This window comes from Zeugodacus cucurbitae, chromosome 3, assembly GCF_028554725.1.
Source record: "Zeugodacus cucurbitae isolate PBARC_wt_2022May chromosome 3, idZeuCucr1.2, whole genome shotgun sequence".
NCBI classification, from domain to species: Eukaryota; Metazoa; Arthropoda; class Insecta; order Diptera; family Tephritidae; genus Zeugodacus; species Zeugodacus cucurbitae.
The window spans coordinates 31,426,920-31,446,009 of NC_071668.1; the positions used below are offsets into that span (position 1 = coordinate 31,426,920).

Genomic DNA, 19,090 nt, shown 5'->3' on the forward strand with positions numbered 1-19,090 from the left:
TAAAATAAATCGAAAGCATAGACTAATCATAGTTTATAGTTTTAAGAAGGTTATTGTTTTTCGGTCTCTCTTTGACTCTTTCATATTATGTTGTAGCTAAATACCTTATTGTTATATTATATATGTATGTATATCTATTTATTTTCGTAATATTATATTTTCATGTTTTTATGATTTTACTGAAATATACATTATAATAGACATATATGTACATGCAACTTGTATCATTGTATTTTATTTCTAATAAGATATTACACAGTTGTTTAATGTACTTTTCAATGGAAATGAAATGCTATATAAATGAAACTGAAGAGCAAGCCAAACGCGGTTATTGACTTTGTAATCTTTACTCTAGTATACACTCGTATATATATTTGGTTTCATCGGTGCAGATGATGGTAAGTAAATACCTACTTAATAATTTCAACCCTATTGTCCAACTCTTGAGTACAATGGTTTAACATCTGTTTTGGTTAGACCCCCGGGTTTTTGATCCTTACGTCTCATTTTTTGCAAGAACTGCCTATGTACAAATACTATCTGTTATAAGATTCTGTTGAAATTCTATATTAAAATTGATGTATTAAAAAAAATAAAAAATTTCATTTCATAACTAGAGGGAAAGATTTAAATGAAAATGAAATGAAAACAAGTAAGGAAGAGCTAAGTTCGCGTGTAACCGAACATTTTATACTCTGGCAATTTATTTAATTAATTTTATTAATATAACACACAATTTGGACTCACATATTCGGTATACATATACATAAAGTCCATTGTAGGCGTGGTTGTGAACCGATTTGGACTATTTTCATAACATATCATTGGGAAGCCAAGAAGATATTATGAACCGAATTTCATTGAAATTGGTCGAGTACTTTCGGAGATATGGTTTTTGGTCCATAAGTGGGCGAAGCACGCCCATTTAAAATTTGAATGAATTAAAGCATTTTTAGTAGTTTTCAACATAACCTTTGTATGGGAGGCAGGCCAATTTCCTCCATTTTTAGACGGTATAAGGAAATGCCTGAACAAAATTATACCTGAGAGTTTCGTTGATTTAGCTTTAATAGTTTACGAGATATGTACAAAAAACTTAGTGGGAGGCGGGGCCACGCCCACTTCCCCAAAAAAGTTGCATCCAAATATGCCCTTTGTAGTGCCATATTTTACTTTCATAGTTTTATTTATGGCTTAGATATGACACTTTATGTGTTTCCGGTTATCGCCATTTTGTGGTGCCATCTTCGATCTTAACCTTCTTATGGTACCAAGAAACACGTGTACCAAGTTTCACCAAGATATCTCAATTTTTACTCAAGTTACAGCTTACACGGACGGACAGACATACATCCGGATTTGAACTTTACGCGTCACCCGGATCACTTTGGTACATATAACCGTATATCTTACTCGTTTAGTTTTATGACTTACAAAGAACCATTATGTGAACAAAACTATAATAGTCTATTTTGTTGCGAGAGTATAATAATACGGAATGTAAAGCGAGAACGAAGCGACAAGGACTACACGAATATCATATTCTATAATATCAAATTTATATTTTTCGTAGCAGATATTATTTACGTTATAAATGTAAATTTGTAATCAGTAAAATATTTGCGTAACTGAATAAATAATAATTAAATACTCTTAGATTTACATTAAAATAGGCATACCGGTAATCACGACAAATGATTTCTTCTTTTAGGTACTGGTAGCACTTATAAGTTAGCCTCCAAAACTCGAATATACATATTCAATAAATCATTTGTCGTGATTAAAAAAAAACAGAGAATACATGTTTTTTACTCTCAATCTCCAGAAAAAAAATAGTTTGGTCCAATACCAAGAAATAAATAAATTTTTGTCGTATAGTGGTATTGGTATTGTTTATTTAAACTATCATTTTACAATGTCATATCGAAAAATGTTATTATGTTGGTGAACATATGTATGTACGAATTTTAAAAATAAAAAATATCAGTTGATCAGTGATAATGACATTAGAAAGCAATAAGGGAAAACAATATTATTTCTATACTCTCGCAACAAAGTATAATAGTTTTCTTCACCTAACGATTGTTTGTAATACCTAAAACTGAACGAGTTAGATATAGAGTTACATATGTATATGTAATTAAATGATCATGGATGACGAGAAGAGTTGAGTTGAGTTGTCTGTCAGTCCGTCCGTCCATAATTCAAATAGAAATTTAAATAAGTATCTTGAAGACGCTTGGTACACGTGTTTTTTGGCACCAAGAGAGGGTTGGGATTGCAAATCCTATATCTCAGGAACTAGTCCACTAATTTCTACCAAATTTAGTATATGTATATAATTTTAATAACATCCTCAGCTTGAATCGTTTTTAGACCTTAATTAGATCGCTTGGAAACATGTTCTCAACATTTCTGTTGATTCTATACCGTTAATTTGGGTATTTTCGATACTTTAACCACACACATTTTTCATACCTTGTATAATAATAGCCTTCATATAACAATATATTTCGTCTTTTTAGTTGATATATCTATCTACATATATATAAATACGGAAGATATCGTAATAATATTAAACTATAATATTTCTAACGGAAATATTTCATCAAGACAAAATGCACTTTCAATTATCCGGATCTGACCTTCAGTGAATTTGTATCTTTCTTGGACCTCAAGATAATGCTCGTTCATCGGTGGCAATTGTATTAAATCAAAATATCTAATTTTGTCAAAAAATGTTTTTTTCCTGTAAGCATGGGTTGAAGAACAAATGATTTAAATTCAGTTTCGATTTCATTTATTCAAAATTTAATGTAAGTTGTACAAGGAAAAAAACAGCCACACAAGATATATTCTTGTTGCGCAGAAATAGAAGCAATGCCAAAACGAAAGGCTTAAAAATAATAGTTATTATTTAAATTTATTCTGATATAAACTTTTATTGTTTGCATTATTTACATATCTCCACAATATTTATACTTTATGTCCTTAGTAACATCTTCCTAAACTGATGCTTTCGTAATTTTACCTAAATTTTATATACTCCATTATTCAATCACAATATAATTTTGGTTCTTAGTCATAGCGAGTATGTAAAAGCAAATATTTTGAGATGTTCTCTCTGTAAAATCAAGTTGAGTAAAGAAATTTCAAAACAAACACTCAATTACTCATTGCTTTCAAATATATGTTCATGAATCATGATAGTTAGCTGTTAGTGTCCAATCGCCTTGGCCGTTTTAATTTACGACAGCAACTTTTAGTTTCATTACGAGTGTCATACGGTGAGTAAGTCATTGCGGATGGTTAAGTTTTAAAATTTGATGTAGATTGAGAAAACTAATCAAAACGTGTTATAGCGTTTAGCTAATAAGCAAGAGTGAATGAATATAAATACAAATTAGTAAAGTAAATATGTGAAAACTGAGAGTTGTGAGTAATTAAAAGCAGAAATGTGTTAATTTAGAAGAATATTGTTGATATAACTGTGTTATAATAAAATAAATGTAAATAATCTAATAAAAAGTGTATTATATGTGTTTAGTCATAAATGAAGTTTAATGCTGTAGAAAAAAGTATTTTTATGCTGTGTAATAACAAAACATTAACGCATACAATTAAGACTTTAAAATTTCAATTCATATTGTCTTGGCTTTCAGCGGTTTATTCGGTAGTAGCTAAACTTTGTAGTTAATTTAAATGGAATGGATCTCACGCACTCATAATCTTTGTCCGATCAACTTTGACCCACTTATAGTCGAACATAGATATTTTCAGGTTTAAATAATTATAAATAAATTATTTACTTAAATCTCTAATATAAGCAATGGTTATATATAGTTAATGTAATTTTCAATTAAAATATATAGTCAATTCTCTCAGCTCAACTTCTGCAAATAATGTAATAATTAATACACAAAATTGAATAGGGTCAAACTAATGTAAATATGTAAACGCTATTAATGTACCTAATTTCACGTTTACAGTTTCTTACAAATTACTGCAACAGAATGAACTAGATCAAATTTATAGAAAGATTTGGAAAACAAAAGACTTAAGCCACAAACCTGATTCACACATGCTAACATATTTAGATGGTGTATGCATATTTAGAGGTTAGACTAACTGTTTTTGCTTGATAATAAATCTACATTAAATTTCGAATTCTAAGTGGTCAAATGTGGTAAAAGAAATGGACAAAATTTGCATAATAACTGTGCATTATTTATCTTTTGTCTTATATCCAATTGTATCATTATACTCGATATACGATTTCAGCTAAGCAAATAATTTGTCGGATAATAGAACGTCGCATTTTACTTTATAGAGTGAAAAGAGCAAGAGCGCAAGGGAAATTATTTCATACTAAAAACAAACACTTTTAATGGTAATAGCAATCCGCTAAATCAAACAACTTCAGTGACAGAGGAAAATGTTTCCTATTTGTATGTTTTTTATGACATTTTGTATGTATAATGTACATACATGATAAATGCATATTTACCTTCCACTTCCAACTTTATTGAATATTTGCCAGCGACATAACTATTTGTTTAGTTTGGAAAAATCGCTATTTTACAAAATCAACAACCTGCATGGTTAATGTCCTCTGCCCACGTATAAATGTATCTTCAATTTAACTTTGTATACGTAAGAGTTCTGTCCTTGTATGTTCAAATAAATTGCAATTCACTTCCGTTTATAGCATATCTCATACGTATTTATTATTGTCGGTAAAATTAAAATTGTTTCTATAGTACAGTTGGTACATACGTATGAATGTCTATATACATACATATATACTTATGTGGAAATATATATATGCATTCGCACTTCAATAGATCGAAATGTATTTGAAGAGTTTAAATATGCTTTTGTTTGATTTTGAAAGAAACACGTTTGCACAGGTATGCAACAAACATTCATTGAGAAATAGAAAGGTGCACTAATTTTTGGTGCGTTTATACCTTTCCAAGCTTACGTAATTAAATGTATATGTATGTAATTACAGAAGCGTATTATTAACTGACAACGCTGCCAGCGCAATTTGCAACACATTTTGTAATATTTTTGAAAAATAGAGAAAAACTGTGGAAAGAGTGAGAACAATTAACAAAGGATAAGGATTTTGTTTTAATTTGGACATTGATGAAGTCGCTGTAGACTTTATTTTTTCTCACCCTAGTTGCACTAAAAGCATCACAAGATGACAATGGTGCGAGTTTTTCAGAGATAAATATTATGTGAATTGTTAAGGATTAGGATTCATTTTGATATTAAATGTTACGACGATATGTTTTGACATCATATACATACGTACAATTTGCGTCAATTCTTTATTGTTCTACTGTGTATAGTTTTGACAGTTCTTCAAAATAATTATAACAGATTGTGAAAGAAATTACATTCGAGTTCTGAGTTTATTAAATACACAAAAAATTTTGAAAATGATTTTTGGAAATAAGCTTTGTCACAAAAGGATATTTACAAAAAAATCTAACTACTCAATTTCAGACATATTTCACCAGATTAGAATTAGATTAGATTGTAACACATTAGACAATGATACAAGCGAAGTGAGATACATATGTCCACGCGTATGAGATATAAACACTAGTAATATTAATAATGCATTAACTTCATTTAATAAATTGTACTACTAAAAATAATTTTATTATCTTTTTTCAATACCTTCTATACTTTTAGTATAAACAATGATACTTCAAACCCTCACGTTTACATGAATGTCCTATGAAGGGTGAACACAAACTTATGTGCATACATATATAGTTTTCAGTTTGGTGGATAGACTCAAATTAATTACGAAATAATTAAATTAAGTCATAAAAAAATAAAAATAATAAATACAAAATGTGTGAACTGCTAAGGACAAGTACTTGCCTTATTTTACTTTTTGCTGTTTTGGCCAAAAGCAAAGATAATTTGCGCATTGCCTTCGAGTGGAAGGAGATGGACTTTAAATATGAGAATGCTGAGGCACGTTGGACAGCTATTGAAAATCACGAATTTCGTCCAGATAATGTTATACCTTTTGGGCTGGAAGTATATAGGACGCGAATGTATGTTGCGTTGCCACGTTGGCGAGATGGTGTACCAGCGTCATTGGCATATTTCGATATTAATGGTGAGTCAAATAAAAATACAGTGTTGAAGAAATTATATAATAAGTACAGAATAGAAGTAGCGGGTGTATTACTATATAGTATTAATATGTTCAGTTTAAACTTGGTTTGGAGCGAAATAGCATATCAATCAAACCTTGAAACCTTTCACCACCTGTATGGCGAACATGTTTACTTTTACTGTTTCAGTATCGAACTTAATAATAAGTAAATAAGGGAAGGATAAGTTGGAGTGTAGCCGAATATTGTCGCTATTGCAATGCTCAAGATAAAGGGGAAATATTTCCTGGTGTTGGTAAAGCTTTATAATAAAATATGTTGCTAAAGGAAGTTTATTCATTCAATTCGTTAACCAATATTATTACAATTATATTGGTAATAGTAGTATGATATGTACTTTGAGAATTACTTGTCTATGTAGCTGTATTTTTGCTCTATAATTATACAGTTATACGACAAAACATAATATAGTGCACATAAAGGAAAAATTAACCACATGGGCGAAAATTATTATAATATAATATAATGTACATATTCTTATAATAAGGTTATGGGGGATAAATCAATATATAAACTGAATTCTTCACTATATTGGGAATATTGGGACTAGGGGAAGGTCTATACTCAAGAACATGTTTGCTTGAAATTTTATTAAGATAACACATAATTTGGCCCTTATATTCGGAACAAAGTTCAAAAGAATAACGAAAATCTTTATACATATTTATATACTAATTGACGCTGGTTGACGTACATCAAGATAATACTTTTACTTATTGCTGTGATATCTTACATATTGATTGAAATATATAGATACTGCCAACCGGATTTTGAAAATGCTTATATTAGGTATATAAAGTCAGTCAGCCATCGGTCCTGAAGTGTTCGATATGACAAATTGACTAATTAATCCGAATTTAAGATTTATATGGGTCGTATCACGCCACTAATGTAGAAATTCATTAAATTGTGTTCAGATTGTGTCAGTGTGTGAATCGGATGGAGTTTTAAATTTGGTTATATGGGAAATAGATGTGGTTGTGAACCAACAACTGTAACATCGTGATATTAAAAAATTTTACTTAGAAAATTTAGTTGCAACCCAAAAGTTTTCAACATAATCTTTGTTGGGATGGTGGGCGTATTTCCTGTTCTCGACATCCGGTTCATTTTTACATATACATATGTAATCCAATATATACATATGTCGATTAGTTTTTGGTGTTACAAACAAATGTTAGGTGAATAAAATTATTATTCTTACATTAATTACTTACTAGAAATAGTGTTTTGGGAAATTTGGTTGATATGTAAATTACAAAAACATTCAAATTATCAAGCTGCAATAATAAAGACCGGTTGACACAGCACTGACTCAGCTCATATTTTTACATACAATGTTATATATGTGCATATGTACGCGAATACATTTTTGAGTGAATTTAATATTATACATACTTATATACATATTTATGTATGTATATATACGAATTACTCAAAATTTAGTAGCCCAACTCTTGGAAAGGAATCAGTTATGACTCAATAAAATGCCAAACAAACTCCAGATATTTGTTGGTGTGTGTATGTATGTGTTAATTTTAAAATAAAAATAAGAGTAACTTGCGTATAGATCATGAAGTTCGACAAAAAGCCGCATACTTGTAAGATTTGAAATCATGCACATTTTCGATCAGATGCTAAAACTCATATTGAAAGTAATTAAAAATCATTCTTTCTAACTTGTTTGTTGCGAAAACAACACCTGGGTTATGTATATACAAATATATGTATATGTACATACAATAGTACTCATTCAGATGTTTAGTATTCAAAGAAACCAGTTTAACGATCATCTTTGCTTTTATATTCTGCTCAAAGTTAGATTTTTCCATTCAAATTATTTTTCGCAGAATACTAAAGAACATTGACTGTATTTTCTGTACAACCCAACTTTATACGACCTATACTAGTTTCTAATATGAAAGCTGGCGCTCTTCAGCAGGCAATAAATAGCGAGATAATTTTTGAAAAATTTCGACAATAGACTTTACTGTTAATTACTTGCAAATGTAACGAGTGAGTTTTAATGAAGTATTACTTTAAATTTGCGTTTGACGTCTGCAGTTTTCTTTTCTCAGTTTATTAAAGTTGCTTTTGACGTCTGAAGTTTTCTTTTCTCAGTTTATTATCAAAAAGTGAGATAGTCAATTTTTAAATCTTTGATTCATTTTCTATTTAAATAAACCCTTTAATAATTAAACCACTTATAACATTTTTCCTAATAATACAGTGGGCAAATACATTAAGAGTCAGACGACACTATTTTTAGAATATGTCTGTTTTTGTGATTTCATAGCTCACATACTTTCTTTGACGCCTAACTGCCTTCCCTAAATAAAAGAGGCAGCGGCAAAGTACTGTCAAAAAATTCTCATGACCATATAATTTGTATGGCGCATACCTAAATAACGCAACGGCGACGCTGAGCGGTTGAAAATTTCGATTTTGACAGAGCGTTCCGAAGTAAAGTTCGCTGCGAAAAACGAAGTTACTCTGTACAATAAAATTTCACAACAACAATTCAAGTAAACATTTTGATATATTTTACGTAAAGTTGGCGCTTTTGTTAGGGATGGCGCATCGTCGTTAACGCTACTTTTTTAAAGACAAAATCAAAAGCACAAAAATTTAATGAAGAATGTTTATTATCATTTGAAAGAACAAAGGCCCAAAACGTGAAATTATCTGATCACCGAACACTTCGGTATTAATCCATTGATTGATTCAATATATGGGAAGTGGCGTCGTATTGATGGATACCGCCGAGATCATGAGCGTCAATTTCAGGCATCAAATTGTTGGTCAGATCAGGTGCTCTTCGTATTTAAAGAACGTGAATTTTCTTAATAAAGTTGAACAAATTGTAAGTCTTTCCATGATGAATTGCCCGTGATCTAGCTATTGAAAAAGGTACCTCTACTTAGATCACCCGATGTTATGTTATCTAATATGGAAGGTGAAACATTCAATTGTTTTGGGTTTCCTGTTTTGGTTGATTGTGAAAACGGAGACCTACAACCTTCGTAATCCGCTGTCACTGCTCAGAGCATATCAAAGCTTGTATTTAATATTCCTGATATATAAGTACAATTTTTTAATAACTTAATTATTTTGTACTTCAGTTTTTATGTATGTATGTATGTGATTGGCGTTGCAACCGTTTAGCCGGTTATAGCCGAATCGACGATAGTGCGCCACCTCTCTCTCTCCTTCGCAGTTCGGCGCCAGTTGGAGATCCCAAGTGTAACCAGCCTCCACCTGGTCCCTCCAACGGAGTGGAGGCCTTCCCCTTCCTCGGCTTCCTCCGGCGGGTACTGCATCGAACACTTTCAGGGCTGGAGTGCTTAGCCAGCGTAGCCACTGTCTTTTTATTCGCTGAACCACATCAATGTCATCGTATAACTCGTACAGCTCATCGTTCCATCGTCTGCGGTATTCGCCGTTGCCAATCTTCTGAGGACCATAAATCTTGCGCAAAATTTTCCTCTCGAAAACTTCTAGTGTCGTCTCATCTGATGTTGACATCGTCCAAGCTTCTGCACCGTAGAGCAGGACGGGAATGATAAGCGACTTGTAGAGCCTGATTTTGGTTCGTCGAGAGAGGACTTTACTGTTCAATTGACTGCTCAGTCCAAAGTAGCAATTGTTGGCAAGAGTTATTATGCGCTGGATTTCGAGGCTGACATTGTTCGTGTTGTTGATGCTGGTTCCCAGGTATAGGAAATTATCTACGACCTCGAAGTTATGACTGTCAACAGTGACGTGGGAGCCAAGACGCCAATGCGCCGATTGTTTGCTTGATGACAGGAGATATTTCGTCTTGTCCTCATTCACCTCCAGACCCATTCGCTTCGCCTCCTTATCCATGCGGGAAAAAGCAGAACAAACGGCGCGGTTGTTGCTTCCGATGATATCAATATCATCGGCGTACGCCAGTAGCTGTACACTCTTGTAGAAGATTGTACCTTCTCAGTTTTTATACTCTTACAATATTTTAAACAAAATGCCATAGGTTTGTTTACATAACGGATATTTGTAACCCTTAACACTAATTGATTTATATATAGAGTTATATACAGTAAAATTATCAGGATGACGAATCGATTTTCGGAATCCTATCTGTTTTCCATTAATTACTAGCCACTAGCTTATTTAACTTAATAAATAAAAAAATATATTAAATAAATTAAAATGTTTCCTTCCTTAATAACTATGTTCGAATTTCAGATAAATCTACAAAATCACCATTACTCATTCCTTTCCCTAGTTGGGAGGCACATAATCTTGCTGAATCGGATCCAGAACTTGTTTCTCCCTTCCGAATTCGTGCTGATCGTTGTGGCCGACTTTGGGTACTGGACTCACGTATTGCAGGCGTTTTGGAGAAAACAACTATATTTGGACCTGCTCAATTATTAGTATATGATTTACATAATGACAATCTTTTGCGTCGCTATAAATTCCTTAACAGTCACATAAAACAGGGTTCGTTTTTCGCAAATTTAGCGATAGAGGACTCGGATTGCGAAAATTCGTTTGCCTATGCTGCCGATTTGGGTGCACCTGGTCTAGTAGTTTACTCATGGGCACAAGATGATTCATGGCGCGTGCAGCACAATTTCTTCCATCCCGATCCATTAGCTGGAAATTACAGTATAGATGGTATAGAGTTTCAATGGGATGATGGTTTGTACGGTTTGGCCTTATCTAAACCTCAAGAAGATGGTTTCGCCACACTATACTTTCATCCACTCAGCTCAACAACTGAGTTTTCAGTAAGTACAAGTGTACTTAGAAACAAAACGTTAGCTACGTCTGGTGATATCTACCATAAGTTTAACATTTTGGGATCACGTGGTTCAAACGAACAAGCAGGCGCTGCATTTATAGATCCACGTACCGAAGTATTATTTTATACTTTACCAAATCTAAATGCTCTGGATTGTTGGAGCACAACTAATACAGATTATTCTGCTAATACTCAAGGACGTGTTTACATGAGTGCACAAGAATTGGTATTTCCCAGTGAAGTGAAGGTCGATATGGAAGACAGGCTATGGGTACTTTCAAATAAGTTACAAGAATTCATTTATGATGAGCTATATCCGGGCAGAGTCAATTACCGCGTTTTGACAGCGAATGTCGTGGATGCAATCGCAAATACTGAATGCGATACCAAGTCGAAGCCACTGCCAGAAATTGTGAAAACTGAATTAGACACGATACTGGACACAGTGATAAATTCGACGAATGATGTTTCAGTCTCAGGTGTGGGAGTGAGTAGTTTAAGTGGTATCATCGTGCTCATAGCCGCGTGTTTGATGGGATTAGCATAATTTTTACATTTAATCTGAATAGTTTTAGTCTAACTAACGTTATTTTGTATGTAATGATTATAATAAATATTTTTAAGACAATAGTGTGTCAAACTACTTGTGATTTGTTTATATTGTTTATTTATTTTTACTTCAGCTCAATATTTTGATCAAAAAACGTATTTATAGTCAAATGCAACCAAGTTCAGTACTATTGATAATTTACAATGTCTAAAAGAACAAATTATACAAAAATTACAGTACACATTTTTTTTTTATTTCAACTTGAAAAAAGTCTTTTTTCACAAAAGAAAATAACGCAATATGGCGAATCGAAAACAGCTTATATAAAATAATATGACCCAATTATATGTATTACTTGATAAAAGAGAAGTTGCTCCGTGAACACCATTGACTAAAATTGTTAAAGGTGTGTCGAACTAAAATAAGTTGGTAATTGTTGAGTTGTTTGTCAAATTGGGTTGATTCTAATATAAATATTTAGGATATAAAAGAAAACGTAGTCAATAAACTAAAGGAGGAATGATAACAAAAATATTATGTTAAAGCTTCTTGCACAGTTGTTTTATTAGTGTGACAGAAAAATGTAAACAAATTTGACGACAGAGATGGAGTCACAAGTTTAGTTAATGCGAAATACCAAATAGCGCGTACAGTTTTATTACAAATTATTAAACTTACTTAACTATTACAGATATACTAAATTATCATAGTAATTATTATAATTACTATACTAAAAGGAAATAAGGTCATTTAATGCAACTCAAGAATTTATTCGTCCCTATATTTCATTTCCATTTGTTTAGATATTGTGGTTATTTCCAGAGTTGTATCCGTTGTATCGGTAGTATCTGTAGTATCACTATTTTGTGACTGGCGTTCTGCTTCATCTTGCAACTGTTTCTCGTGTTCTAATTGTTTTTTAATTAAGCCCCCGCAGAAAAATAAGGTTAGCTATAAATGAGAAGGTAAGTTTTTATGTATGTTAGTATATATTTTATAGATAAAGTTAAACAACTACTAACATGTTCCAATATGCCGATTAAGCCCAGCACAGAGAGGCCTAACAGAAATCCCAATGATCCACCGATGTCTGCGATGAATTGAGTAGTGTCATAGCTGGGGCGCTCTTCCACCATCTGCTGAAAGGGATACACATATGTACAAATATATTTACTTAATATTTATGAATTTTGTTTAGACCATTTCGAAATTACCGAAACTAATTTTGTTGAATAATAAATCCACACTTGTGTATATTGTTGTCCTGAATAAAGCTTTTTTCTGCTTTGTATAAATGTCGAATAAATACGCGCATCACAAGGTCGCTTGCAATCGCATTCAATGTCGTCATCGCTCTCATAGTATCTAATTAATATTATGAAAATAGAAAGCTATAAAAATTATAGTTGATTTGCTTATTTACATTCCATAATCCTTTATAAGGTTTCGCATTGACATATTGGTCTTGCATGGCTGCTGCGCTATACCGGCCATCCAAGGACCTGTACAGTTGGTTTTTGTAACTAAATCTTCGAAAACACATAATTCAGCACACTGAGGGAATACAATATTAATTATTTAATTGATTTAAAGAAAGTTTATTTTTAAATGATCTAATAAAGAGTGGTTTAAATTTCAAGAACACACATTAATACTTTAGTCGGTATGAGATATGATTGCACAAATATCCCTTTTCGTTTTAATAAAGAAGTAGTTTCTTTTGGTATCTAATTTTGGTATTGAAATAAATGCATTCGATTTATATGGAGTAAGAAGGATATAAAATAAAAACTAGTAAGGAAGGGCTAAGTTCGGGTGACACCGAACATTTTAAACTCTCGCAATTTATTTATTTAATTTTTTTATTATAACACACAATTTGACTCACATATTTGGCATATTTGTAAATAGTAATAAGTCCATTGAATGTTTGAAAACCCTAATATTAGGTATATGGGAGCTAGCACTGGTCGATTAAATCGATTTTTTTATATCGATCTTGGACATTTGTGTAAACATTAACCCAATAAAATATTTGTAGATATCTGTTTGCATCCCAAACTTATTCTCAACTGAAAATTTAACTTTTTGAGCCGAATTTTCGACGAAGAGAAGTGCGGCTGAGGCTCATCATCAAGCTTTCGGATACGTACGGCGAGGCTGTCCTAAGTGAAAAAAGGCCTTAAATTAAAAAAAAAAAACGGCGGAAGCAATGTTGTAGACCAATTAAAAGTTTGAAAACTCTAATATTTGGTATATGGCAACTTGGGGAAGTTATGACCCGATTTAACTCATTTTTGGCGCGGAGACCTATTATTGGGAGAAACATATTCCCTCTGAATTTGTTCAAAATATCTGTGAGACTTACCTATATTTTCTGTAAACAATTTTTTTGAGGACCTCATATTCGTTATATTGGGTCTTGAAAACTTATGGACCGATTTCGAAGATTTTTAGAAGGGCGATGCCACTCTTTAATTGCAGTATTTTTGCAAAGATCTGTTTCGATATCTTCACTAGTGCTTACTTTATATATTGTAAAGTAAATGATTCAGATCGACTTCAAAGTTCTGGTATATGGGAAGTAATAGGCTAGACAGACGGCAGAGTTAATTCGGATTAACTGCGCTGTTAATCAGTTCCAATTTTGTAGGTGACATACGGCAGCAAAGCGAGTTATAAACTCCCATAAACAGCTGATTGGCAATAATATTTCAATGTTGGTAAAATAAAATTGTATAGAAAGCAAATATTGCAGTTGTTAGTCGCACAATTAGTACAAAATCACAAATTACTAAACAAATATACATAAAAACGTAATTATTTGAACTTCCATTTTAGAAAATATTAGCATGCGTATGGTTTTGTTAACTTTAATTGAAAACCAGCTGTAAGTATTGCATATTTTCATTCACATTAGGTAAAAGCGGCCATGTTTAACAATGTTGCCAACGAAAATGCCATGAACTCCCACTAACTCTAACTAAAATTTTGAGGATTAAATGGGAGTTAGCAAACGGAGTTAACTGAGATAACTCTCGAATTAACCCTGATTAAAGCAGTTATTCCGAATTAACGCCGCCGTCTCGATTTGAGCTATTTTCACAACAGACCATTTTGAGTGCATAACATTTGTATGGGAGGTGGGCGTGGTTATAATCCGATTTCCTCCATTTTTGGACTGTATAAGGTAGTACCTAAAAGAAACGAACCTAGAAAGTTTCTTTAGTAATTTACGAGATATGTAAAAAAACTTAGTAGGGGGCGGGGGCCCGCCCATTTCCACGTATGTCCCTGCATAGTGCGATCATTCATAGAAAATTATACTTCCATAACTTAATTTATGACTTAGTTATAGCTCTTTATATGTTTTCGGTTATAATAATCTAAATCTTTACTCAAGTTACAGCTTGCACGGACGGACAGAGAGACATCCGAACAGTAATCATTGAACTTTACTCGTCACCCTGATCATTTTGATATATATAAACCCTATATCTAACTCATTTAGTTTTAGGATTTACAACCAACCGTTATGTGTACCAAACTATAATACTCTCTTTAGCAACTTTGTTGCGAGAGTATAATAATTAAAATGAACATCATTCAGTTGCTCATATTTCTAATTGTGACCTTACTTAAGAAATGTATTTTTAAACATTTGAGTCATGCTGTACTATGGATGTAGAAAATGAATCAATTTTGCTAAAATTTTTATATGTCATTGCTCTTTAAAAAATTAAGCGCAAACTTGGCAAGAGAGTCTGACAACAAAGAGTTTTTTTGATATTTAAAAATTTTAAAAAGCGGATTCTGTGTGCTAACATATGCTTTATTTTCATATCTCATGAATGACAACAGAAAAATTAATAATGAAACTTCTATCGTTTCTCTTCTCTAGAAAATTATATATCAATGTTATACAAATGCTCCATTGCACCCTCTAAAAATCTGTAAATTTTTACACGGCAAAAGAACAAAAAAATACCCCAATATAATTCTAGGCAACTCTTACTCTCACGTTTTGAGATGTACAAAAAATGTATAGAAAAGAAAACATAAATTGGACAGCCCGCTAATAGGCAGAATAAATGCATTTTGATGAGAGAAGAAAATGCTATTAGACGGACAAAGCAGAATTTTTTCATTTTATAATGAAGAATTATTGAAGATATCGAAATGGTCGAAATCGGTTCGCATCTTTTGCAGCCCCCATATTCTGATTTTTATATATTTATATTTATTCAAAATATATAATTGTTTTAAGTTCGTTTTCTAGTCTCTATACGGTGTCGTATGTAATATATGTATGTATATATGTACCTTCATGTCGCTGTATTCTGGTGTAGCGGAGCAAGGCGTGTCTCTGGACTCAATGTTTCTGAATTGTTGGCTTTGAAGCTTTATTTCAATTTCTTCATCAATTTCAGCGAAAATATACTCCGTCCGTGCGGTACCTTTCAAATTGAGTTCTACAAAAAGAAATAATTAAATAAGATATAATGAAGTATAATTATATTTTGAAGACGATACCTTATAGTTAATTTATAGTTATTTAAATATTTTATATACAGTGGAACTTCTCTAACTCGAATCACCATAATCCACAAAAAAAGTTCGAGTTAGAGAGACTTTGAGTTATAGAATTTTCATTAAAACATATAAATTTTTAAAAAGCTCTAAAATAAGATTTATTTATTGTTTTATTTATTTACTTCGCAAAAATTTTTATTGACATACGTTAAAAGATGTGTTTTGTAATTTGGTTTGTTGCATTTTGCTATTGCTTGGCTCTTGACGTTTATATTTTATGCCTTTGTAAAATTATTTATGCAATCTATAACTGCAATATTATATTTTTTGTTCGCCACCGTAGGATATAGAGGAACTCTTTTAAAATTCTGCCTCGATAGTAAAATTTTAATGTTTGTATTATGCCCTACCAAAAAGTTCGATTTATGGAAGGAAATTTGTATGAAAGTTGCCATTTCAACAGTTCGAGTTAGAGAAGGAAATTTGTATGCAATTTAACTTCTAAACGCTATTGCCATGTCAAGTGTTCGAGTTATGGAGATCTTCGAGTTATAGAAGTTCGAGTTATGGAAGTTCCACTGTTGTTATTTTTACTTTCCTGTAAATTCATGGCGATAGTCATGTATATAAATGTGCCATCCTGGATTTTTTTCCAGCGTCATTTCCATGCTCGATCCCGACACGATGTGGTGCGTAAGCATTAGAGAATAACCAGAAGTACGAGTAGTACGTTTTAAATCTATTTTAGGCTTCAACGTGTAACAGCGCCCCATGTAGAAATGTAAGTTGCTTTTGATTTCTAAATCTTGAAATACACAATTATACATTTAAATAAATTGGTTATTATTGAACATTTTTGAAATATTTGTCATCATAACACACTCTCAGGCAGACCATTGAGCCCATATTGTTCCCCTAGTAAGGTTTCTTCTAAGTCGAAGGTTGAGTTCATAAAAAAATCATCTAGTTCCAATTCATTGAAAGGGAAATCATTCCAACAGGTTACATATTTTGGATGCGGGCATGTCCCTCCCGACATACTCTAAGAGAAAAAATTAAATAATGTAATTTTATAAATATATATATATATATATATATACTTATAAATAAATAATGTAATTTTTAAAATATATATACATACTTATACATATCATATAACTTACATTTAGCACATCTTCTTTGTATGGTGGATCGCGGCATATGGTGACAGCTGGCATTTCTACAGTATCGTTTAGACTAAAATATGAGTGAGTTGATATCGGTGGACTATACAGTTTGGTAAAACATTCCGACAGCTGATTGAGGAAAACATAAGTACTATTATGTATTCATAAAAAATGCATGATGTATTAAATTTTTTATTGTAATCTCCAGGTGTTAGCTAATTTTTAACCTTTCATATTTATCACTGCAAACTAAGACGTATTACCATAGTCACTCTATTGAAATGTTTGATAATATATTCACCTGCACAATAACAATAACGGAGCACACAAAAAGCACTAAATAGCGTATCAGTTTTCCAGGATCTCTTAATATCCAAGCCAACAGTTCTGACCAATATCCCATATTTGTAATTTGTTGAGTGTTGTTGGTATATCCGTATTAAGCGGCTGTTAATATGCACCACCGATTTCAAACTGAAAAACTTCTGCGATCGGTAAGTGCTATTGACGCATTGTTTTCATGCTCTACGCAAAAACATCCTGTATAAGTTCCCACGATAGGTCTCGTTTGTCAATAGATAAAGCATATGATTTATATCCATATCCGTAGAATAATTTCGCTCTGCTTGCTTGTAACGCTTGGTTCGATTGCAATTCGGCTTTGTTAATTTGAATAGCTTGTGACAAGAAAAACATACTGCTTGATAAGACTTAAATTAGTAAACGCGTACAGTGAAAGCGGTACCTATATTAATTATATGAATTTACATAGACTTGTTTACTCATTCGAGCTGTGATATCGCGATTATCTGTACGATAGTTTCTACATTAAGGCGCCCCTTAAGAAGTATAAGCATAAAAGGCAATATATCAACATATTTCTGCTAGGAAAAAAAAACATTACGTTAAATACAGTAGAACGTCAATAACTCGAATTTCTATAACTCGAAGTTCTCCATAACTTGAACTCTTGAATTGGCAATAGAAACAAATTTTATACAAATTACCTTCCGTAACTCGAAAGTCTCTCTATCTCGAAGTTTTTTTGTGGATTATGGTGAATCGAATAAGGAAAGTTAAACTGTAATTAAAACCTTTATAATTATATATAAATATAATATACAGTAGGCTTACGAAAAATTCTTAAGGCAGTTTTGTGTTTTCGGCTTGTAATCAAGCCCAAGGGTTATTGCTAAATCTCTTGAGGAACAAGAACCCCTTAGCGTATTTATAAAAAAAACTCGTATTTTAAGGTTATAAAAGAAAATCAAAGAAAAGTTTTTCGAAGTTTCGCCGAATAAGAGCCGCCTTCATGTAAATAGATAATGGAAACTTTTATTCCTGTTTTTTTGGCTAAATTGATTGCCTGAAAAATCTCGGTAATGATGTGATAAATTTATGAGTTTATTATGATAATGAACCCAATTTTTCTTTTTGGCTGGTATTAGATTGAGGAATATAAGAATATTCAAGAATAGTATTTTCTTTTTACTCGTTAGTTCGTTAACTAAAATACCGAATATGAAAATATCAAAAATTTTGTAAGTTATTGTATTTAGCGAGCAAAATTAATTGATATCTGGATATCCAAAACTTAAAAATATAAAAGAGTGGGCACCGCTTATTTAAAAACCCGAAAACTATATTAATATTGATATCTTAGTCCATCTATCCCGTTACCCATATATTATGCAGATAATGATATGCTTAAAATTTGATTAAAATTAGAGGAGTCGTCTAAAGGTGAGCGGTGTTACGTCCATCGTTTAATTTTTAAATCGACTCGATTCTGCACTAGGTACAATATTTCCGATATGGTTTACTAGTGGTATGAGGGTTTCTGTTA

At 32.0% G+C, this 19,090-nt stretch overlaps 2 protein-coding genes across 3 annotated transcripts; one reads left to right on the forward strand and one right to left on the reverse strand.

Annotated features, from left to right (window-relative positions):
- Nucleotides 1-3,187: 3,187 nt before the first annotated feature.
- On the forward strand, nt 3,188-11,638 carry LOC105218526 (protein yellow). 2 transcript variants are annotated; one of them, XM_011194159.3, is made up of 3 exons: nt 3,188-3,287; nt 5,710-6,148; nt 10,434-11,638. In XM_011194159.3, the coding sequence occupies exons 2-3, from the start codon at nt 5,875-5,877 to the stop codon at nt 11,540-11,542; spliced, it is 1,383 nt and encodes a 460-aa protein (XP_011192461.2). In that variant the 5' UTR covers nt 3,188-3,287; nt 5,710-5,874; the 3' UTR covers nt 11,543-11,638. The 2 variants fall into 2 exon arrangements, with proteins under 2 accessions (XP_011192461.2, XP_011192460.2); XM_011194158.3 differs by lacking the exon at nt 3,188-3,287 and adding an exon at nt 3,298-3,435.
- A 63-nt stretch (nt 11,639-11,701) lies between these two features.
- LOC105218527 (acid-sensing ion channel 4-A) lies at nt 11,702-18,085 on the reverse strand. Its single transcript, XM_054228154.1, has 9 exons — nt 17,546-18,085; nt 17,242-17,373; nt 16,961-17,120; nt 16,677-16,883; nt 15,869-16,017; nt 12,969-13,099; nt 12,760-12,910; nt 12,568-12,684; nt 11,702-12,496 (listed from the first exon to the last, which is right to left on the reverse strand). Exons 1-9 carry the CDS (start codon nt 17,645-17,647, stop codon nt 12,314-12,316), a joined length of 1,332 nt encoding a protein of 443 aa, XP_054084129.1. The 5' UTR covers nt 17,648-18,085; the 3' UTR covers nt 11,702-12,313.
- Nucleotides 18,086-19,090: the final 1,005 nt, after the last annotated feature.

Bases quoted from the DNA above. Each gene is read 5' to 3' on its own strand.
- LOC105218526 (XM_011194159.3), top strand. From the start codon at position 5,875: ATGTGTGAACTGCTAAGGACAAGTACTTGCCTTATTTTACTTTTTGCT. The intron at 6,149-10,433 runs GTGAGTCAAATA...TTCGAATTTCAG, and splicing joins GGCATATTTCGATATTAATG to ATAAATCTACAAAATCACCA.
- LOC105218527 (XM_054228154.1), bottom strand. From the start codon at position 17,647: ATGGGATATTGGTCAGAACTGTTGGCTTGGATATTAAGAGATCCTGGA. The intron at 12,911-12,968 runs GTAAATAAGCAA...AATATTAATTAG, and splicing joins CTTATAAAGGATTATGGAAT to ATACTATGAGAGCGATGACG. The intron at 12,497-12,567 runs GTTAGTAGTTGT...TCTCATTTATAG, and splicing joins TAATCGGCATATTGGAACAT to CTAACCTTATTTTTCTGCGG.